Source organism: Chiloscyllium plagiosum, unplaced genomic scaffold (genome assembly GCF_037043375.1).
Source record: "Chiloscyllium plagiosum isolate Xiang-an unplaced genomic scaffold, Cpla_swu_hap1 HiC_scaffold_16, whole genome shotgun sequence".
Lineage (NCBI taxonomy): Eukaryota > Metazoa > Chordata > Chondrichthyes > Orectolobiformes > Hemiscylliidae > Chiloscyllium > Chiloscyllium plagiosum.
In genome coordinates, this window is record NW_028270154.1 from 24,902,150 (window position 1) to 24,926,408 (window position 24,259).

At 41.6% G+C, this 24,259-nt stretch overlaps 1 protein-coding gene across 21 annotated transcripts in view; it reads left to right on the top strand.

Annotated features, from left to right (window-relative positions):
- LOC122556528 (teneurin-2-like) overlaps positions 1–24,259 on the top strand; it is a 2,772,576-nt gene that overhangs the window by 2,569,257 nt on the left and 179,060 nt on the right. For all 21 annotated transcript variants that reach the window (XM_087995212.1, XM_087995211.1, XM_087995218.1 and 18 more), the window contains one exon: positions 3,433–3,671. In XM_087995212.1, the coding sequence (XP_087851338.1) occupies positions 3,433–3,671 (239 nt within the window). The remainder of the gene's footprint in view (positions 1–3,432; positions 3,672–24,259) is intronic.

Consider the following 24,259-nt stretch of genomic DNA (forward strand, 5'->3'; position numbering starts at 1 on the left):
GTGAAGTTTGCAAGAACATTATGATTGTTCACTGATATGTTGAACTCCACTTTCAGAATTTGTAGAACATGTTCTCAATGTTAATGACTATGTAGCAAATACCCTTCACATATTTCAATTGATTTAGTTAAAAACAATGATATTCAACAAACTAGACAAGAGCAATTTTTATCTACAAAATTATTTTTATACTTCAAAAAATATACATTATTATAAAAATATCTTTAAATACCTGTGTAGTCACGAAAGAGTTTGGTTCTGTACAGCAGTATATGAAGAAACAAATAAACATTGAAGTTTGACTCTATTCAACAAACAAACCAAAGGCATTTCTTACTCAGACAAGACTATATTTACATATATTTGAGGCAATGGATGAGTCCAATAATTGAATGGACCCCCATTGTACTTCAGCAGAAAGACCTTAGACAGTGGTCTTCCCCCATTGTGCCTTGGCCGCAGCTGCCCCATGCTTTCGTGCACCCCTCAGCACATAGACGTTGACTTTAGAATGTAACACTCAGTCTGCAACATTCAGTCGATGTCACCTTCTTACTCTGGAAGACCAACAAGTTTCGAGTAAAGGAAAGAGCATCTTTCACGAGTTGATGGTCTTCCAGGTGCAGTCAATGTTTTCCTCAGTGTGTGTCCCAGGGAACACACCATAGAGCACAGAGTCCTGCATCACAGAGCTGTTTGGCCTGAATAGCAACAAAAGCCACTGCATCTATCTCCAGACTTCCTTTGCAAAGGCGCATTCCAGTAGGAGATGTGTGACAATCACTACCCCCCACCCCACCACCACAGCCACTTCCGGGCATACATGAAGGATCTTTCAGGTAGTGCCCTTCTCACCACCAGTCGAGCGATGTCTTGGTGCTTGTTGGAAAGTTCTGGTGATGAGGCATTCTGCCAAGTGACTTTGACGTTCTGCTCAGGGAACCACGCAACAGAATCCACCTTTTCTCACAGGGTCTCGAGGACACTACATGCTGACCACTTCCTGATGGACTTGTGGTAAAAGCTGTTTATCTTTGCAAATGTGTCCATCTAGCACAGGTGACACGGAACAGTCCAACCACTTTGAACATTCCAAGGCAATGAGGCCAGTCCCATTGGAGGCAGGTAGAACCTCAGTACGTAGTGAGACTAGGTGTTTGCATACTGAAGGTCTACACTCAGCTTGACACAGCCATATACAAAGGTAGCCATCAGAATGAAGGCAGCATTGTGTATGTTCATGTTCCATCCTTATCCAGAGATCTGTGGTCATGTTCATCTTACACCTCCAGATAAAACGAAAGACGGCTCAGGTGACTGCAACAGCGCAAGTTCTGGGAATGGGCTAGACCTGTGCCATATACCACAACAGAGAGAGAGAGTGCCTCAGACCTGATGACTAGGTTTTTATCCACAGTGGAGAGGATGTGCTGCTCCCATAAGCCCAGTTTCTGCCTCATGTTGGTGACACACTCCTCCTAAGTTTTTGCGCGTGCCCCAGCCTCTCAAAACCACGTTCTCAGCATCTTCAGGTAATCTGTCCTGACAGTGAAAAGGCTAAAGAATCAATCAGCCCAGTTCCCAAAGAACATGGCCTCACTTTTTGCTTGGTTTACTTTGGCTCCCGGAGTCAGTTCAAACTGGTTACAGAGTCTGCACACTGACAGCGAATTTATGCAGAAAACAGAGACATCATCCATGTACTGGGAGACTTTGACCTGCAGGCCTCCGCTGCCTGGAATAGTCACCCCTCTCAGGCTCACATCCTTCCTGATGTATACAGCAAACCGCTGTATACAACACAGAAACAAGGCAGGAGAGAGTAGGCAGCCCTGCCTGATTCTGGATCTGATCAGGAAGATTCCTGATCCCACCCATTGATTGAGACATTCTCACTGAAGTTGGTGAAGAGCTGGCTGATCCAATTGCAGATTCCCTTCCCAAAGCCCATTTTGGACAGCACGTCCCACAAGTGTGTGCACAATATTGTGTTGAAAGCCTGATGAGGCAGGCATCCACCCCCCCGTCCTGCATGTAGGCCATCATACCCCTGAGGAGCGTGAGGCTCTCGGAGCTCGTTCAGCCCGGTACATCGCAGGTTTGGTCAGGGTGAATCACAGATCCCAGAGCAGACCTGACCCAGTTGGCAGTAACCTTAGACAGGATTTTGTCATCCACATTTAACAGTGCAACTCATTACCAATTTCTAATTTCCTCCTTCTCCCCCTTCCGCTTGTAGATGAGGGTGATGATATCTTTCCTCATGGATTTGCACATGCTATCTGCCAGAAACATACTGTTGTACACCTCCAGCGGGTCATGGCCAACCAAGTTCCTCAGAACTGAGTGTAACTTAGCCACTAAGCCATTTGTTCTGGGAGTTCTTTCTTTTCTGAGGACTCGAGGGCCTTGGTCAGCTCAACAACAGATAATGGCTGGTCCATCCTTTCCCACGTGCTGTTGTCTAAGACCTCCATGATAGATGACAGGAACAACTGGTAGGCCACATGATCTGTGGGCTTTGTGTCATGACTGTGTGGCATAAAAGGATTTGCTGATCCTCCAGATGTCAGACTGAGATGTTCATTCAAGGAAGTGAGCAGTCAACTTCCTTCAGGTAAATCATATCAATGTTTATTAATAAGGGCAAAGAAACAACAGTGCATCATTCAGCCCTCCAGGTCACTCTGCCACTCAATTAGATTGTGGTTATAGTGTATCATAACTCCATCGACTCATCTTAGTTATGCCTTACCCAATTAAAAAAATCTATGTCTATCAGCTCCAGTTTACAGGTGTGAGAATAGTTGGCACCAGCAACAGCCTTCTTTTTTGTTTCAGCTGGCTATGTAAATATCTAGAAAGCAACTGCGTGCCATTACAAGTTATGAGCAAGATGTTACATGCAACTCTTTGCCCAATGAATTTCAATCCTGCTGTCTTTGGGCTCTTGCCCAACAGTGTGCAATAAAGACGACCATTCCTGATACAGAAATCAAAATGAAGTGCTCACAATGGCATTACAACTCTATTTCCTGTTCGTAGATGTTCTTGACTTTCATGTTAGAAGGCAATTCTCTCTGTAAATTGGATAAAATGTGAATATGTGTATAACTGCAAGCTTTATGATTTTGTTACACTGCATATAAGTGCAAACCTTGACCAGTGGAGCAAAAATTCCAAATTACAATGTTTACGATTTTCAAATTCAAGTGTTTATTTCTCAAAGGATTGTGCTGATTGGTCAGGAGTAATACTAGAAACAGAAGTGAAAATTTATAAGAAAAAAAGGTGGAAAAGTCATTCTTTAAAATTTGGAGATGGCATGGCATGTATCTGGTATACTCTTCTGACTAGTCAAGCAAGAAACAAAAGAACTTTTCGGCGCTTGGGTAGACTATACTGTAAGCTTCTTTCCTTTCTCTCTTTCAGGCATTTCCTTTTTAAGACTTCATCTGGGACAACACCTTTGTTCAGTACGTCCACGCCTGGCTATCCTTTAACCTCTGGTACTGTCTACTCTCCACCTCCACGCCTTTTGCCGCGAAGCACCTTCTCCCGAAATGCTTTTAAACTTAAGAAGCCATCGAAGTACTGTAGCTGGAAATGTGCTGCCTTGTGTGCTATCGCTGCTTCAGTGGTACTGGCTATACTCCTGGCATATTTCATTGGTGCGTATCTCAGATTTAACACTGGCCTATTTCTACAGATCTGCAATGTATTTCTTTTGTCACTGACCTAACAATCAATCTTATTGTTTAAACTTTTAATAGCATTGATTTCAATTCTGGTTCCTATCGCAGGCAGGCTGTAGGGATGCTCGGGACTGGGGAGGTGGGTGAGGGGGTTATGAAAGGGATTAAAGAAAGAGTCCCAAGGTGAAGACAAGGAATCTTCCCAGAAAGGAAAGAAAGAATCAGAAGACAGGTCAACTAATCTTCTTTTTGGAAGTCTTTCAACGTTGGTTGTAGAAACCCCCCCCACAGATACTTGGCAGCAGGTGACTTGTTGAATTTTAGCCAAGTAGTGGTTTGTGAAATAAGGTTACCAGTAGGAGACAGACATAGAAGAACAGTGAAGAGGAACATAAAAACAAAACTTTCTTTAAGATAAGTTACTTTCCTAGAATTAAAATTCATCTGTTTGGTGTAGGTAACTGAAATCCTTGAATAGCAACCTTTCTGAAAATTCATAGCTATTGAAAATGTTATTCCTCTATCTGCTAAAGAATAATGATGATATTGAAGGTAAAAAGCTCTCTTTTCAAATTTAGAATGGAGCTTTTAAGTTAATGTTGATAACTATGTCAATTAATTTTAGACTGTTTGACAATGTAGAATAAATTCATTCTTCAGATTGTTCAGTAGGACTGATTCTTGATTCCTAAAATTTTGAAAGTATTTGATATCCAGTGTATAAGGGAAAACCAGAATTATTGTTGGCCATTTCTGCCAAGAACGAATTTTGGCTACCCACATTAATCATTAGTATGTGCTCACAACAACTTCATTGAGAGGTTTTCTGGTTTCCTGTATGCATTAGCAAGCCAGTGTTTTGTAAATAGCTATCATTATGAAATTGCTATTAATAATGGATTCCCAGGAATTATTGATTAAAGAAGTGTCATTTCTGGCAAGATGTATCAGTAAATGCCTCTGCACTTGTCTACGAACTCAATAACTGAATTTTGTCTGGGTAATCCCATCATGAAATTTGCATGGAATGTTATTCTATCTTGATTTTGCAGAAATAAGTCTCTTTGAATATCAGATAAGCTCCCACTGTCATTGTGTGAAATGCATTAAGTAAAATCAGGACCTAGGCAAGAAAGGTGGCAAAATGACATATGTAGTGACTGCATTTAAATGTTGGCTTTTCTCAGTCAAACTCAAGTTTGGCAACCCTCAACAAGTGCCCTGGAATCTCCAAGGGGGATATGTTAAGTTCTTGGACACAGGTTATGAGCATAATCCTAGGAAAAAACTAATTCAAGCAAATTGTGTGTTTTTTTTACATTCATTCATTGTGAATAAAATAATATGGGGGAAAAGGAGTTTGGGGGTAATAAGTTGATCAATAATATTTCCAGGGAAAGCATCAAACCTGAGTTGGCAACCTAATCTACACAGCTTAGTGAGAAACTTTAGTGAGAAACAAATGCCAAGTTTCCAACACTATCACAGTCAGCATTAAGCAGCATTATCCATTGCATTTTTCTTTCATTATTCAATTTTTCACCTTCCCAAAGTTAACAAATGCCTTGTTCTTGAGCTGGGGAGGAAGGACACTACTGGACATACCCATAAATGGTTTAACAAGAAGCCTGTTTCTACAGAGTCAAAATTGGGAACTGCTTTTCATCATAGATCTCTGAGTGAAGCTGGAATACGGAATTAACATAAAATGCAGTCTTTAAATCAAATTAAATGTTCTTTGGTGGGCAAAATTGCAAATTACTTAAGAATCTGTTATATTCCTCCTGTCTGCCCTAAAACCACAATAAGAGGCTCATGGATTAGCACTAAAGCAGCAGGCTGCTTGCTATAGTGCTGCAATTGACAGCATCATCATGTTCTAGTCTATTCATAACACAGCATGACCAGGGTGAACAATGTTGAATTGATTTGATTTTGCACAAGCCGTGCGCTCCCACCCCCAAATAAAACAAAATGTATGTACAATTCCCAATTTCACTTACAACCTAATGTTACACAAGTATTGGCTTTCTCAACCCTTGCTTTAAAACAGAAACATATGTTCAACTTGTTCAAACTAGTGAGTGCTTTAAGAGCTGAAAGCAACTGAAATTTCCATGCAAGACTGCTGTCGTTGTACACAGAGGCAGAGTCAATGATGTGCGGTGCTATAATATTTTTGCATCACCGATCATGTTTGACAATAAAGATTGGTTTTTTTTTAATAAGAGTTTTAATCCATGCAGATGCTCCTCAGTAACCAGCATTTACATTTTCAGAGTAGGCTGGTGTTAACTATCTCAATTTGCCAGTTATAAAACCAACCCCATTTAAGATTTGGAGTTTGCATATGAATCTTTTCCAAGGAACCATTATTCTCTGAGTAAATCATTGGAGGCTCTTATCAGATTGCAGCCTACAACTCACTCCCAACAATTCATTATTCTGCATATAAAATGTCTGAAACCCACAGCTGGTAATAGTTTATTTCATAAATCAACAACTCTAAAGGATTAAAGAACAGGGCAAATTTAAATTCCTGAAGCAATGATAAAGGGAACTGATAATGGCAATGTTGAGAGAGGCATTATTTGCCAAATTAACATATAAAAATCAGAGGACATGATTGGAATCTGAAGAGGTCTCAACTAGATATCAGGGATAACTTCTTCACGCTTGGAGTTTTTGATTTATGGAATAGGCTGGCATCTAGTGTAGTAAATGCTGACTTAGTTGAAGTATTCAAAAGGGAATTGGGTCAATTACTGATTCAGCAGAAAGTAAAAAGATATGGGTACATGCTGAAAAAGATGAAAAATGATCAAATCGCCGACTGAAACCAGATGTGGCTAACGGTGTGAATTGGAGGGTATGAATGGCCATTTCTACTTCCTAAGTTCCTTTGATCACATTGTATTACTGCCTTGTAAATTTGAGTTTTTAGACAATTAAGCACTAAACTGGTTGGCAGGCAATTAGTCAGAGATGATACCAACTTGTAACTGACTCTACTTGTTTACTTTGCTGATAGATGAAATATTCTTGTGAAGTTTTCAGTTCAATGAGGCATGCATATATTTGGAATTCTATCAAAGGCAGGATGCCTTTGTACTAACCACCCTGAAACAGAAAGAAGAATATTTTACTTTTCACAGGTTTTGCATGAAAACAGTGAAAGGAAATAACTTATTGAGAATCTGCCAATGCACAGGGAGAATGAGGTATTGTGTGTGTTGTTAATTACAACATATCCCCATGCTTTTAGAACATAGAACATAGAACAGTTACAGCACAGTAAAGGCCCTTCAGCCCACGACGTTGTGCTGAGCTTTTATCTTAATTTAAGATCAACCTAACCTACACACCCCTCAATTTACTGTCATCTGTGTGCTTGTCCAGTGGTCGCTTAAATGCCCCTAATGTCTCTGACTCTATGACCATCACTGGCAGTGCATTCCACACACCCACCACTCTCTGTGTAAAGAACCTACCTTTGGCATGTCCCCTATACCTTCCTTCAATCACCTTAAAATTATCACCTTCCATGACAGCCATTTCTATCCTGGCGAAAAGTCTCCGGCTGTCTACTCAATCTATGCCTCTCATTACCTTGTACACCGCTATCAAGTCATCTCTCTTCTTTCTTCTCTCCAGTGTGAAAAGCCTGAGCTCACCCAACCTCTCTTCATAAGACAAGCCCTCCAATTCAGGCAGCACCCTGGTAAATCTCCTTTGCACCTCTCTAAAGCATCTGCATCCTTCTAATAATGAGGTGACCAGAACTCAACATAGTACTCCAATTATGGTCTAACCAGGGTGTTATAGAGCTTCAGCAAAACCTCCCAGCTCTCCAACTCAATCCCCTATTAATGAAAGCCAAAACACAATATGCCTTCTTAACAATCCGCTCAGCTTGGGTGGCAACTTTGAGGAATCTATGTATATGGACCCCAAGATCCTACTGGTCCTCCACACTGCCAAGAATCCTGTCTTTAATCCTGTATTTAGCATTCAAATTCAACCTTCCAAAATGAATCACTTTGCATTTATCCAGGTTGAACTCCATCTGAACTTCTCAGCCCAGTGGGCGGCACGGTGGTACAGTGGTTAGCACTGCTGCCTCGCAGCGCCAGAGACCCGGGTTCAATTCCCGCCTCAGGCGACTGACTGTGTGGAGTTTGCACGTTCTCCCCGTGTCTGTGTGGGTTTCCTCCGGGTGCTCCGGTTTCCTCCCACAGTCCAAAGATGTGCAGGTCAGGTGAATTGGCCATGCTAAATTGCCCGTAGTGTTAGGTAAGGGGTAAATGTAGGGGTATGGGTGGGTTACGCTTCGGCGGGTCGGTGTGGACTTGTTGGGCTGAAGGGCCTGTTTCCACACTGTAAGTAATCTAAAACAACTCTGTATCCTGTCAGTGTCTTGTTACAGCCCCTGACACTATCTACAACACCACCGACCTTTGTGTCATCAGCAAACTTACTAACCCACCCTTCCACTTCTTCATCCAAGTCATGTGTAAAAACTACAAAGAGTAGAGGCCAAAGAACAGATCCCTATGGAACACCACTGGTGATCAACATTCAGGCAGAATACTTTCCATCCACTACCACTCTCTGTCTTCGTTTGGCCAGCCAATTCTGTATCCCATACCTTCTAGCTTTCTGAATGAGTCTACTGTGGGGAACCTTATTCAAATGCCTTACTGAAATCCATATACATCACATCCACTGTTCAACCTTCATCAACTTGTCTCATCACCTCCTCAAAGTACTCAATAAGGCTTGTGAGGCATGACCTGCCCCTAACAAAGCCATGTTGAAACTTTATTGCTGGAACAGCACAGTAGGTCAGGCAGCATCTAGGGAACAGAAGATTCGACGTTTCGGGCACATGCCCTTCTTCAGGAAAGCCATGCTGACTATCTTTAATCAAACTATGTTTTTCCAAATAGTCATAAATCCTATCTCTCAGAATCCTTTCCAGTACCTTGTTACCACAGATGTAAGACTGACTGGTCTGTAATTCCCAGGAATTCCTATTTCCTTTCTTGAACAGAGAAACAACATTTGCCTCCCTCCAGTCAGCCGGTTCTACTCCAGTGGAGAATGAGGATGCAAAGATCTTCACCAGAGGTGCAGAAATCTCATTCCTCACTTCCCACAGTAAACTTGGATATATCTAGTCAGCCATGCGGAGTTATCTATCTTGATGCTTTCCAGAATTTCTAGAACATCCACTCCCTTAATATCAAACTGTTCAAGCCTATTAACCTGATCCATGGTGTTCTCACTATCAACAAGGTCCCTCTCTCTAGTGAATACTGAAGGAAAAAAACTCATTTAGAGCCACCCGTCTTCAGACTCCAGGCACAAGTTCCCTCCACTATCCCTGATCGGCTCTACCCCCTCTCAGATCATTCTCTTATTCCTCACGTGAGTGTAGAACGCCTTTGGGTTTTCCCTAAGTCTTCCTGCCAAGGCTTTTTCATGCTCCTTCCTACCTCTCCTCAGTCCACTTTTGAGTTTTTTTTTCCTAGCTACCCTGTAATCCTCTAAAGCTGTGCCAGATCCTTGCTTCCTCAAACTTAAGAGCTGAAAATGTGTTGCTGGAAAAGCGCAGCAGGTCAGGCAGCATCCAAGGAACAGGAGAATCGACGTTTCGGGCATAAGCCCTCCTCCTCAAACTTAAGTAAGCTTCCTTCTCCCTCTTGACGAAAAGTTCCTCTTCTCTTGTAATCCATGGCTCCTTTACCTTACAATTACTTGCCTGTCTCAGTGGGACAAAGTTATCCAATACTTGCAACAAGTGCTCCTTAAACAGCCACATTTCCTTTGTGCATTTCCCGTAGAATAATTGTTCCCAATTTATACTCCACAGCTCCATTCTAATAGCATTATAATTTCCCCTCACCCAATTAAATACCTTCCCAGATGATCTGTTCCTATCCCTCCCCATGGATATGGTAAAGGTGAGGCAGTGGTAGTCACTGTTACTGAAATGCTGTCCCACCAAGAGATCTGACACCTGGCCTGGCTTGTTCTTGAGCACCAAATCCAATATGGTCTCCCCCCTAGTAGGCCTATCTACATATTGAGTCAAGAATCCTTCCTGGACACAATGACAAAATCTGCTCCATCCACATCACCTGCACTAAGGAGATTCCAATCAATATTTGGGAAGTTGAAGTCACCCATAACAACAACTCTGCTACATCTGCACCTTTCCAAGATCTGCTGTCCAGTCTGTTCTTCCATCTGCTTCTATTTGGGGGGGGGGGGGGGTTACATTTCATATGGTGTTACAGTTAGTATTTTGCCTGTGGCCTCTCGACCAATTCCAATAGGGCATCAACAAAGAACCAAGTAGCCTAGGATTTGTGATGCAAGCATGGAAAAAGCAGTGAACATATCTTCCTCTGCATCAGTTATTTGGCCTCATGGCTAAGTAGAGTGCCAATATGGTAGCCCGATTTTCACAACTTCAGAAGGTACACTAGAATCATTTAAAAATGGCACGTACAACCCAATTCTGGTATCTCTGCCCCCTTTACCGCTGCCCCTAATTTTCTCTGGTGCAGAATAAGGGTGTGATTAGTGATCCTGCACACCACCCATTCAACCTGACTAGCATTGCAGGATGGGAACCTCGAAGCTTCTTCAGGACTTTTGGTTCACAATTCTCAGAGGAGTCATGACCAATCTTTCAGGAACCATTCCAAAGAAAGTTTATACCCATGCCCCTTCCATGCTAACATAAGCCCCACCATCCAGACCCTTCACGTCTAATAATTCCCATGTCAACTCATACTTCTCCATACTCCTTCATCTAGTATGCACAATGTACAGAACCAATTCTTCCCATTATAACAATGGCTTGGGTGAAACTCCCATTCATAACCCTTTGAGAAGAAAAACTGGTGTTCCTATCACCCTTTTAAAGTGACAGTCAACAAAGCATCAAGGCATCAATAAAGCATCAAATTACAGGTTGCACGTAAACTGGAGGGACAACAATATCCTGGCAGGAAGGTTTGCTTGTTGCCCTCAGGACAGTTTAAACTAGTGTGGCAGGAGGCTGGGAGCCAGAGCAGTAGATCAGCACGTGGAGTGCTTAAAGAGAAGAGACAGGCTAAATTAAGTAAGTCTAGAAGGAAGAACAGGCAGAACACAGTGGGACTAATAGTCTGATGTATTTATTTTAATGCAAGGAGTATAACTGATAAAGCAGATGAGCTTAGAGCCTGGATTAGTATACGAGATTGCAATGTGTAGCCATGACTTAAACTTGGTTGAGAGAAGACTGGCAGCTCAGTGTTCCAGAGTACAGATATTTCAGCCATGATAGAGAGGGATATAGTGGGTGGTTTTAATTTCCCCAATATTGACTGCAACACCCTTAGTGCCAGTGACTTAGATTGGGAAGAATTTGTCAGGTGCATCCAGGAAGAATTCTTGAAATTATATGTAAGTAGTCCAACTAAGGAAGGGACAGTATTAGACTTTGTACTGGGGAATGAGTCTGCCCAGGTAATAGAACTTTCAGTGGGGGAGCATTTTGGAATCAGTAATCATAAATCTGTATGTTTTAAGTTAGGTATGGAAAAAGATAAGACTGATCTTTGGGTGAAACTGCTAAATTGGGGGAAGGTAAAATACAGCAGTATTATGCAGAAACTAGAAAAATTGGATTGACGGCAGTTGTTTGAAGATAAATCCACATCTCACATGTGGGAGTCTTTTGAAAGCCAGTTAACCAGAGTTCAGGAACAGCACGTTCCTGTGAGCTTGAAGGATAAAGATGGCAAGATGTGGGAACCTTGGATGTACATGTAAAGTTTAGGAAACAGAAATCTAACACAGCCCTTGGAGTATAAAGGAAGCAGCAAATAACTTAAAAAAGAAATTAGGAGGGTGAGAAGTGTCTATAAAATATCTTTAGCAAGAAAGAGTAAGGGGTATTCCAAGGCATTTTGTATGTATATTAGGAAGAAAATAACTAGGGAAAGGGTAGGTACACTCATGGACAGAAGAGGGAATTTATGTTTGGAGGCACAGGAAGTAAGTGTGGTCCTTATTTAATACTTTGCATTTGTATTCACCAAGGAGAAAGACATGGATGGGTCTTTAGAGTTTGGAGAGGAGTGTGTTTGACCTCAAATGCATGGCAATATTAAAAAAAAGGTGTTGGATGTCTTGAGATTAAAGTCAATGAGTCCTGAGGGCCTGATGAGATCTATCCCAGGAAACTAAAGGAGGCAAGGGAGGAGATTGCTGAGACTTGGACAGAGATCTTTGTAAACTCTTTAGCCACATGCAAGGTTCCAGAAGACTGGAGAGTAGCCAACGTTGTTTCTTTGTTCTAGAAGTAAAACAGGGATAATCCAGGAAATTATAGGCCAGTGAGCCTTACAACGGTGGTAGGGAAATAATTGAAAAAGATTGTCAGGGACAGAATTTTCTTGCATTTGGAGAAGAATGGACTTAATAAGGATAGTTAACATGGAGGGTCTGAGGGGCCATTAGGGGTGAGTGGGGAAGTGTATAGTGACATGGAGGCCATCAATAAGATCTTGTGAAGTTATACCCTGAAGGATTGCCGAATTCAGACTGCGGTTCTAAATATTTCTGAGGGCCCATTAAACACAACTCCTTCAGAACTGGTGGAGCTTCACATTTGCAGGTGTAGGCAGGTGGGGATGGGTGGGGCAAGAGAGACAGGGATGTATTGTGAGAGATGCCCACCCCTGTAATGAAGCCAGCCAATTCCTGATTGAGGTATACATGATGATTAGAGGAATGGATAGAGTCAATAGCCAGAGACTTTTCCCCAGGGCAGGATTGACTGGTACGAGGAGTCATAATTTTAAGACATTAGGAGAAGGGTATAGAGGGGACATCAGAGGAAGGTTCTTTATGCAGAGAGTTGTGAATACATGGAATGCGTTGCCAGCAGTGGTGGTGGAAGTAGAGTCATTAGGGCCATTTAAGTGACTGCTGGACATGCACATGGAGAGCAGTGAGTTGAGGGGTACACAGGTTAAGTTATTTTATTTTACATTAGGATTAATCCTCAGCACAATGTTGTGGGCCAAAGGGCCTGTTCTGTGCTGTACTTTTCTATGCTCTATGTTCTATGTTCTAATTCAGGAGGGCAGGGTGTGAGATCACACTCTTCTCCTATACTTGCAAAAAGTGCAGGAGCCTGGAGTAGGGGTGGGAATCCTAGAATTGGATGATGTCTACCATTTTCAAAGATCAACCCCTTGAAACTTCAGCCCTTGTAGATCATTTTAATAGAAGCGGATTTACCTGGCTTCTATCCTTCTCAGATCTCAGGTGTGTCCCAATATAAGCCTGTTGTTCCCCAATTCCCAAGCATGGCCCAAGTTCATGACTGTTGCCAGAGAACTCATGTCTTGTAAACCATAAACCTACACCCATCCCAACTCCCTGCAGCTGGGTGGGAATAAGGCTTTGATTTTCACCTGAAACAGTGGGCCCAATCCTGTGTTAACATTTTTTTTTCCACTAAATGTCACTATGCTCCAAAATTCAATTGAATTAATGGTTGAGCATTTGTCCTGACAAACAATGTGATGTACAATAAATATCATTGTAAATAAGTCTGGTTGATAAGTTACAAGTGACGAGGTCTTGAGAGAGTATGGTCAGCCTACAACTGGAGATATTTATCCACAGTGGCCTGACAAAATCTATTTATACCGTGAGTTTAAAAATGTAATCCATAAATAATTTGATGCTTCATATCAATTTAAGTGTGACAGGCTGTGATAAAATGCTTTCAGGTCACACAAAGGGTGTAAATACTGCATGTATTAATGGAAGAAATGGGAAAGAAACATCCTTTTTTTCTGCCTACTGGAAGTAGTTGGGAGGTCAGAAGAGTTCCCACAGCAACTGTTAATGGTGAAGCACTGAAGCTCATTATCAGAACTTAGTTCAAAGAGGGATGGTTGCCACACAGAGCCATTAAAAAATTATTGCAGGGATTTAAAGTAAGATTGTCCTCATGCTTAAGGTTTGAAAATGAGTGACATTGTAAGTTGAATGAACTTTAATTTTTAATCCCCTTAATGCAATTTTAGTTTAACAGTTTTGAAGGATTGCCTTTGTATTGGAGAGCATTTGAGAGCAAACAAGGTAGGTATTTTGTAAAGACCAGCCCAAGAATTCCAATTCTGGTCTTCTCTGCACTATGGTCCCACTACTGCAGCCTTGTTTTTGGTTGTCCAGGTCATAAAATATGGGACTCTTTCCACTGACCCCCTCTGCTCCTTCACCGTTACCTTTCCGTAAACACCTAGTTTTCTCACCAAGGTTTTCTCCCGTCCTCATGTTTCTTTGGTCTTGGCACAATCCTGTGAAATACCTCAGGATATTTTATTACATTAAAGCTGCTATTAAAGTTGTGGGTCTATTATTTTTGTTATTTATTAGTCCTGTCCTTGTATTTCTTTCTACTTCAGAGTATTCTGCTTTGTAAATACAGTGGCTTTTTTAACAAAATAAAGATTTATTTTCAATTTTCAGTGTAAATATTAACACAGGAGTTGCTGCAAGAACTGATCAAACATTAAGTAGAGGGTATAATCATATACACATGATGAGATTTCACTGATATAATATTCGAGACCTATGCAGCAGAAAAGAAGAAAATAAGTTAAGAAGTAAGACTTAATTATATAAATCCATTTGATATCCCATTTTTAATTAAATATTGCATTTAAAATTGCTGATGAAAGCATCACTTGGTCTGGAATCCTGACAGGTGATTTTTAACCTTGCCAACTCAGCAGAAACTTGATGAGTGGGCAGTTAAAATTGACCTGAAAACTGACTAACTAAGGTCCTGCTGCCTTATGATTGCTTATGCCTTGGACTTTAACCTTAAACAAAAGCAAAGTTTTGCAAATGCTGCAGATCTGAAATAAAAACAAAATACTGGAAAAACTCAGTTGCTCTGGCAGCAACTGCAGAGAGGGAAACTGAGTTAACATTTTGCGTCCAGTATGGCTTATTCAAAACCTGGAAGTTCAGAAAGAGTCATGCCAACTCTGACCTTGATTGTCAAACATGATTGGTAATGCAATATTACAGCATCACTCATCATTGACTTGCTTTGCTGTACAATGATGACAGTCTTGCATGGATCTTTCTATTGCTTGTAACTTGACCTTGACGACAAACATTGGTTAGCTTTTAGCTGTAATTAGCTCCAAGCTTGTTTGAATTGCACGTATGTCTAGGTTGCTAATCAATTTCTTCATGAGATGTTTCCAGTTACCTTGCATTGAACATTTTAATCTTCAACCTGAAAAGTACATTTCTAAAACTAAACTTGTATCCCAAAACATAGTGCATAAATTTTCACAGCAGGGGCATTGAATAAGACAGGATAGGTTGAGGAGAGGGGGAGGTAGTTGTGGATTGTTGGGGAGGCCTATCATTTCTAATCTGAATAAATCCTGAGTGGAAATACCTGAAGGCCTTCCTTTTGCACCATCATTTGAAGTTCCTATCTAAGAAATTAATGCCCGCTTCAGGATCTCGGCTGCTGTCGCTGGTCTCCATCAACCTGCACTGCTCCCCTCCTGTCACTCAGCTCTTGTATGAATTGCTCGTCTGGTTGAGGCTGCTGTCTCAGCAGATTATGCACTGGGTATGGGCTGAGATTTAATCTGACCTTTTGTTTTGGGGTCTTAAATCACAGAGCTCAGAGAGAAATTTTCAAGTTGTTGAAATCAGCAAATCAAAGCTGTGGCTTTGACTGCAAATGTCAGAACATTGAGGTCTGTGGAGGAGTTGACGCCTGTCTATTAAGAAAAATGTAGATATAGAACATGACTTTATGGCACAATGCTACAGCAACCTAGGAATAGGCTGAAACTTCTAAAGGACAAAATTAGGATTATTGGCCTAAATGGTTCAGGTTCCTTGAAGATTATGTGGGTGGTGAAGGCTTGCAAAAATAAAATAGAAAGGGTGCTGCAAAGTCTTTCTGCTTCTATGGTCAGTGGTGGAGAATCTGGCAGCTCAGATTGCCAACAGGTAGCCTCCTGAGTCTTTTGTTTAGCAAATTAGGTGCCACTTCCAGTCCCTACAAGCAATGCTCCTTTGTTGGGAGTGCCTGCTGTCATGTGGAGAAACCACAAGTTAACTCTGACAGTCCTCTCAGAGGGCTATGGAACAGTGCACCATCCTTTTTGCATGCTTCATGGCTCGGAGAAGGACACTTCAGTGACATATGTGCCCATTGGACAATAACGTCACTATTAAACCCCAGCCTTTGAACTATGAGGTTCTTCTTGCTTGCTTGTTTACATCAAATCTCTGAGAGTGCCCCAGTCAGCTATGTCATAAGGACGAGTGAGGAGAACAGCTCTGGAGCTCAAAGACAATAGACCTACTATCTAGGTCTCCTCATACTCTTAGTAACAATGCTCATCATACAAATGTAGCTTGTGCCTAATTGCGGTGATGCAATAAAGCCCATCTTGTTTAACACAAGAACTTATTCTGTTTAAAATACTTAGTGTAATTATTCCTCCACCACACTCGACAAAGCTGGCCCTATAGCTCCCAACATGAAAGAAATTTGGTGACAGTAAATCTATGGTGGCTGGGAGTCCAGCTAGCTCACACAACGTGATGAGCACTGGTGAGGATTAATCGTACATCATGGTGTCAGCAATGAGCATTGCTTCATTTTACAATGTGCCTTATCTAGGAGAAAGTGAGGACTGCAAATGCTGGAGAGTCAGGATTGAAAAGGGTGGCATTGGAAAAACACAGCAGATCAGGCAGCGTCCGAGGAGCAGGGGAGTCAACATTTCGGGCATAAACCCTTTATTTAGATTAGATTAGATTAGATTACTTACAGTGTGGAAACAGGCCCTTCGGCCCAACAAGTCCACACCGACCCGCCAAAGCGCAAATCACCCGGACCCATTCCCCTACATTTACCCTTTCACCTTACACTACAGGCAATTTAGCCTCGCCAATTCACCGAACCTGCACATTTTTGGATTGTGGGAGGAAACCGGAGCAGACACGGGGAGAATGTGCAAACTCCACACAGAGAGTCGCCTAGTTTATCAGGATTGTGGAGGGGGAAGCGGACCGAGAGATAATTGGGGCGGGAAGGTAGGTGGGATGGTGATTGGTGAATGCAGGTAGGAGGGAATTGTGATAGGTCAGTGGGAGCGGATAGGTGGGAGGCAAGATAGACAGGTAGGTCAGGTCATGAGGGTACTGCTGAGTTGGAGGTTTGAATCTGGGATGAAGTGGGGAGAGGGGAGATTTGGTAACTGGTGAAGTCGATGTTGCTGCCATGTGGTTGGAGTGTCCTGAGGCAGAAAATGAGGCCTTCTTCTTTCAGTTGGCAGGTGCCTCATCTGACAACCATGTCCGCCTGGTGCTGCAGTCACAACAATGCCCACCTCTAGCTGCAGAGCTGCTGCTCCTCCAGTTGGGGTGGTAATTATTGTAGTCGGCCTGGCAACACTGACAATACACCAGCTCAGTTGCCTTCTACTTTCAGCTCCAGCAGTAGGACGTCCAGACAGGTGGAAAAGTAAATCACCCTATTGTTGGGTATCTCTTCACACAAAGCGCGCTCAACACATGGAGGTGAAACCATCCCAGGAATGTTTTGAAGCTGGGATGAAATCACTGTATCAACCAGTAGATGAGTGCAATCTGAATGGAAGAGCAAAAGGCATTTAGTGTTTACTGCTGGACAGAGAACAATCGGCATCCCCAACATTTCGACGATCCTGGTTATTATAAAGGGATTAATTAGCTGTCAGTATTTAAAATATTTGCCATTAGTGTGTCAGGCTGGGGAAATTATGTTAATGATTTGGCACAGTTTTCCACAGAATGTCATTTCTCTCTATTTCCCCTGATTTTTTTTTTCTGTGCTTAGCACTGTTGTGAAGGAGGCTGGGGCCCAATTAGTTCCCACCCAGTTAATTTTATTACCATTTGGCATAGGGAAGTAATAAGGTACTTAGATAAACAGAAAAAATTGTAGATCATTAACAAATCTCATAAGAAATTACAAAAGAAATTAAGTTAATTGCTCCTGCCTGTTTGTGTTTTATTATTTTTTTAAACAAATACTTTCTTATCATAATATGTAGGTGGTACTGTGGAGAGCTAATTAGAAATGATCACGGAATTCTGGACCAGTTCGGTGTTTCCATTGTAGAATAACATATCCACCAGGAAAAGTCACCAGAATGTAATTTTTCTTGCAGTTAAAGGTGTAAATAAAGCTCTGAAAAATCATGTCACTGGGCTAGAATCCTTCAACTCCTTTCCTAATAGAACAGTGGATGTACCTACATGATGTGGACTACTTGGTTTAAGAAGGTCACTTGCCATCACCTTCACAAGGGCAATTAGGAGTAAGTAATAAATGCTGCCCCGGCTTATACACCATGAATGATTCTTCTTTTAAGAATCAGTTCTCATGGATACTCCAAATACTCAGGTCCACTGCATTATGTAGATGCTGCTCAGCCAGCAGTACAGTAGAATTTACAGAGCAAGCTGTACTCAAGTTGTTGCAGGAACTGAGCCCAAACCAGCAGTTCCATACTCTAATACCCTGGGAAGTATGCGAAGGCAATAAAGGAGGTGCAGGAAAGATTTACAAGCATGGCTCCAGGGTTGAGGAACTTCGGTTATGAAGATCATTTGGAAAAGCCGGGGCTGTCCTTCAAGAGGAGAAGGTTGAGGGTCGATTTCATGAAGGTGTTCAAAATCATGAGGAACCTAGACAGAGTAGGTGGGGAGAAACTGCTCCTGATCAAGGAAGAATCAAGAACCAAAGGGCACCAATTTGAGGTTCCTGGCAAAGGAAGCAGCAATGGTATGAGAAAAAAAACCTTATACACAGTATACAGTGAGCATCTTGTATATCATAATTGTCAGGAGAGAAACAAAATGCAGAGCGACAGGGAAACGTTGGGGATATAGGACCAAATGAGTTGCTGTTGCAGAGATCCAGCACAGATGTGACAGGCTCAAAGGTCTCTTCTGTTCTGTGACCATTCTCTGGTTTTTTGATCACCTGACAGTGAAACATGTACATTGTGCAAGCATCAGCAAATCTGAATTTCCATTTCTTAGCGTGATGCTTAAAAACAACTGTTAAGCTTTAAAATCGCCAGCACAAGAATTGGGCTGTTCAGTTCCAGACATCTCATTGAAGGTGCAAACATAACTGGTAGCTAGATTATGACACCCTTATACCTCAACAATGCTCTGGGCTGAGAGATAACATACATGCAAAACAATGTTTTAAACTATTATCATCTAAACATGAAAGTAGTGGTCTTCTATCTGATATAGAGTGGTGCTGGAAAAGCACAGTAGGTCAGGCAGCGTCCGAGGAGCAGGAAAATTGATGTTTCAGGCATAAGCCCTTCATCAGGAATGAGGAGCTCGTTGGGCGGCACGGTGGTACAGTGGTTAGCACTGCTGCCTCACAGCGCCAGAGACCCAGGTTCAATTCCCGCCTCAGGCGACTGATTGTATGGAGTTTGCACGTTCTCCCCGTGTCTGCGTGGGTTTCCTCCGGGTGCTCCAGTTTCCTCCCACAGTCCAAAGATGTGCAGGTCAGGTGAATTGGCCATGCTAAATTGCCCGTAGTGTTAGGTAAGGGGTAAATGTAGGGGTATGGGTGGGTTACGCTTCGGCGGGTCGGTGTGGACTTGTTGGGCCGAAGGGCCTGTTTCCACACTGTAAGTAATCTAATCTAAAAAAAAATATGTACCATTCTGTGAAGTAATTATTGAATGGTGACACGGTGGCTCAGTGATTAGCATTGCTGCCTCATAGTGCCAGCGACCCAGGTTTGAGTCCACCATCGGGCAACTGTCTGTGTGGCGTTTGCACTTTCTTCCTGTATCTGTGAGGGGCAGGATCAGTTTGCTCCTGCAGTCCAAAGATGTGCAGATTCAGAGAATTGGCCATGCTAAATTGTCTTTAGTGTCCAGAGATGTGCAGGTTCGGCTAATTAGCCATGGGAAATGCAGGGTTACAGGGATAGTGTAGGTGGGTGAATCTGGGAGAGATACTCTTTGAAGGGTCAGTGTGGGCTGAATGGCCTCCTTCCATACTGTAGGGATTCCATGAATTTATTGTTTAGTACAGGCTTTATCAACTGTATACTTATGGATAGCTTACTAACTTGCAGAAAAATCCTTGAAGCCCTGATAGAATTATCCAAAACAGAAGGATAATCTGTAGCCTACCATGTTTATACTGGTTCTTTAAAAGAGCTATTCTACAATATTCTCATTCCTTTGCTCCTTTCCTCTTATTTTTCCCTTCAAGTATTTATCCAATTTTCTGTTGAATGTTATGATTGAATCTACTTTTGCTGCCTTTCCAGTTCATCATAATATGCTGTGTTGAAATAAAAAAAAAGTTTCTTCAGGTCGCCCCTGGTTCCTTTGTTAGAGAGATGGAAAAGCAAATTCCCAGAGAGAGAAATAGAAGAACAGAAGGTGAGCTGGCCTGTACCAATCTCATTAAACTCCTAGAAGCTAGTTCAGAAATAGAGGCCTTAGCCCAAGGGGAAAGATAGAGTGAGACATGCAGAGAAAGGGAGACCCTAAAAAAGGCAAAGGAATAAAGATTATATAAATTTTACTACTTTGAATCGCAAACAATTCGATACATGCTTTTTGCTCAAGTGTTCCCTTTTTCTGAATACCTTTTCTCTGGTAACTGGTGAAGCTTTTAATATCCCTTGATTGTGTTATGCATTAGTTCTAATGAAAGAGCATAATTGTTAAAGTGAACAAGACCTTGACTTCTATAGTGAACAAGAAAAGCAAAGTCTGAAGCTTGGGAATGAAGAGTGGTGCTTTTGAAATACAATTGAGTTTTTCCATTACATGTGGGATTACATCAGGCTTCCGTTTTTTGACTTTATTTTTGAAGGGCACAGCTGGTGGTAGGCTGACTGTAATTGCTTTGATAAATACCATAAAACAACGGTGCGGTAACAACACTTTCATCACAAGATTCCACCCAAGAAAATGACAGTTGAAAAGAGGTCTGTAATTTCAAAACAAAAGAAAAAGAAATCTGCATGTCAGTTATCATACAACAGGGAGGATAGCTAGTACAACAAGGAGACAAAATATTCAATTGTTGGTTGCTAGGTAGCATGTTTGATGCTGGGAGTGAAAGGTAAGCCTGGAGATCGGTATACACTGTTTATGCTTCCTTGGGATCATTGACTTTCTTGCATTAAAAGCTCTTGGGAACCTCTTATGATGAAACTGTATGAGCAATTAGACATTAAACTGGATACAAACTAAGTTCTCTAATAACAAATAACAGCAACTACCTGTGAGTAATTTGTTTATGTTTTGTTTTCTTAATTTGTCATTCTTTCCATCAATGTTCATGATATTTAAAGGAAATTACAACATAAGTAGAGTAATCAAAAGAATGTAATCTCATCAACTTTAACTGGATGGTGACTGCATATAGCATTCAGCCATGAACAACCACGGTACTCTGCAAGATCCTGTTTTAGTTTGAGCTACAAGCTAACATTCTGAGAGCCCATAAATCTATCTTATCACAAAAGAGAAACACTGAAAAAGCATCAAAAGAAGCAATACTAAGGAATTGGCAAAAGCTGACATAAAATTTCAAAACTCCAGTATCTGACAGAGAATTGCCAATGATAATCCAATGTGAGTGAAGCTTGTTATGAAGTTACAATTTTTGCCATACCATTTGGACCTTTTAAATCAATTACATGCAGGTAATACACTCCTATCACTCTCTATATCCTGCATGTGATATAGGTGATACACTATTCTCTACATCATGCAGTGAAACTAAAGCCAATGGCTCACTATTTCAAATCACTTAATGAACAAACACAGCAGTTCCAGCTTTTTATTGCCCACCATCACTGGAGAAACCGAATAATAATAATCAGAATAGGTCTGACCATTACAATCTCCAGCATCACTTATTATTGCTCAGGCACATGCTATCAAAGTTTTTTGCCTTACACTCATCAGGACAGAACCACAAGAATACCAAAAACCATTGCTCAAGTTCTGCACTACCAAGTGACTATTGTGTATTATATAGGATTTAAGGCTTGAACATCCATCAGGCATCTAGGATTTATAAGACTGAGTTCAAAATGGGAAACCATTCAGTCTTCACTTTTGGGCGTTCAATGAGCCCTATACCACATGTTTATTTCTCTTCCTCACTTAAAGGGAAAGGAATGAAAGAAATAGTTGACCACAAAGATTCATAGCTAAGTATAATGAAAACAAGTTGGCAACTGAAAATCACATATTTATTCAATCTCTGGGTTCAAATGACAAACAAATGAGATTTGTATATGAAGCCACTACTTGAACTGCCATTGTAGCGAACTAACAGCTTTCAAAATTTTTGTCACTCGGAGGAGACACAATAGAAAATAAAAATGGAATTTCAACAAATACAAGGTGGTTGCAAAATTTCAGCTCATCTTGGTTACAAGAAAAACAATACTGCATGTTCCTCCCACAGTCCAAAGATGTGCACATCAGGTGAATTAGCTATCCTAAATTGCCCCTAGTGTTAGGTGCATTCGTCAGAGGGAAATGGGTCTGGGTGGGTTACTCTTCGGAGGGTCGGTATGGACTGGTTGGGCTGAAGGTCCTGTTTCCACACTGTAAGGAATCTAATCTAATGTTCGATCCATTGCAATTTCGAGGACAGTCATTTTCAGTTGAAATTCTGTTGCAAGCAGAAATAAATCTGAGCAACCTTGGTATCAGAAACATATCCCTCCATTTTGACATGCCCATCCTTGATAATTAACTTGTCACCCACACACTCAGCAAGATAAACTAAGATCAGACGCACAACCCCTCAATGGTGTGTGATGGGGCTTGGGGCCACGTTTTACCATGGACCAAAGAGTGCTAAAGAAGGTGGTCCCACTTGCTTTCTCTTCTCACCCAGGGAGCCTGACGGCTGGACACCAAGGTTTTGCTTGGCGATCCACCCAGCTGCTGGCAAAATGCGGGCAGAAACGGAATGAGTCCAATAATTTACCACTACAGTGGCAGATTAGGGCTCTAGATGGGTGGCCATTCTGCCACCACACCTGTTGTTGCATGGCAGAAAGAGGACGTTGGGCATATCACCCAGCATCATTCCATGCCATTTGCCAACCTTTCCGTTCCCAACCTTGTCTTTAAAGGCCTCAGAAAAATTTTAGCTGTCGCAGCCTCCATGGTGTTTCTCCTTTCAGCAATATTACATACTTTACAAACATTTACATTAGAAGCAGGTGCTGGTGATTTGGCCTCTCAAGATATTCTCTACCATTCAAAAGATGATGTCTGCTCAGATTGTGGCCACATTGCTCCTACCACCGATAACTCTTGACTCTTTTGTTAGTCAAGAATCTATCTATTCTTGCCTCAGTGACCACATTCTCTTTAGGGAAGAGTGTTCCAAACATTCTCAACTTTCAAAGAGAAAACAATCCTCCTCATCTCTGTCTCAAATGGAAAACATGTTATTTTTAAACTGTGTCCCCTGATTCTAGTCTCTTCCTTAAGAAACAACATCCGTTCAGCATCCACCCTACCTAATTTCCCTCAAGATTTTTATTTGTTTCAATAACGTAGTCTGTATTTTTCCAAAAGTGTTGAAGAAGTTTAAATGTGATCTTACTTGATAAATATCCTTCAGACTGGGAGTTGATCGAGTACTAAAAACTAACTTGGTAAGGTGAGAATAATTGCGTTTTTATCATTCTCAAATTCAAACTTTCCTTACAATCCTTTTGTTCAAGTTAAGTTTTTGATGTGGCTCCCTTTAAAATATTTCCAGTCGTGGCTTTTGTGCTTCTAAATGGAAAATGGAGTGAGACTACAAATCAACAATGGCCTCATTGAATGGCAGAATAGGCTTGAGAAATACTCCTGTTTCCGTGAATAATAACATAGAACATAGAACATTACAGCGCAGTACAGGCCCTTCGGCCCTCGATGTTGTGCCGCCCTGTCGTACTAATCTGAAGTCCATCCCACCTACACTATTCCATATGCCTGTCCAATGACGACTTAAATGCACTTAAACTTGGCAAATCTACTACCGTTGCAGGCGAAGCATTCCATACCCTTACTACTCTCTGAGTAAAGAAACTACCTCTGACATCTGTCTTATACCTATCTCCCCTCACTTTAAAGTTGTGTCCCCTTGTATTTGCCGTCCCCATACTTGGACAAACACAATCCAACTGTTTAGTGACTGCGGAATATCATCATCAATTCAAATCATTCTTTTCCAAGTTTCTGATCCCTTTCCCACCCTCTCCCCTATTACACCACCCCACCCCCGACTGCCTCCATCCCTGACTCCCCCATGCGGTAATGTTGATATACACTCCTGCAAGTGAACAGCAATGGATTTTATTGAACAGTACTATATGGTAAGGAAGGACAGGCTGTATTTAGCCTTATAGACACAGACTGTAGTTCCTTGTGATC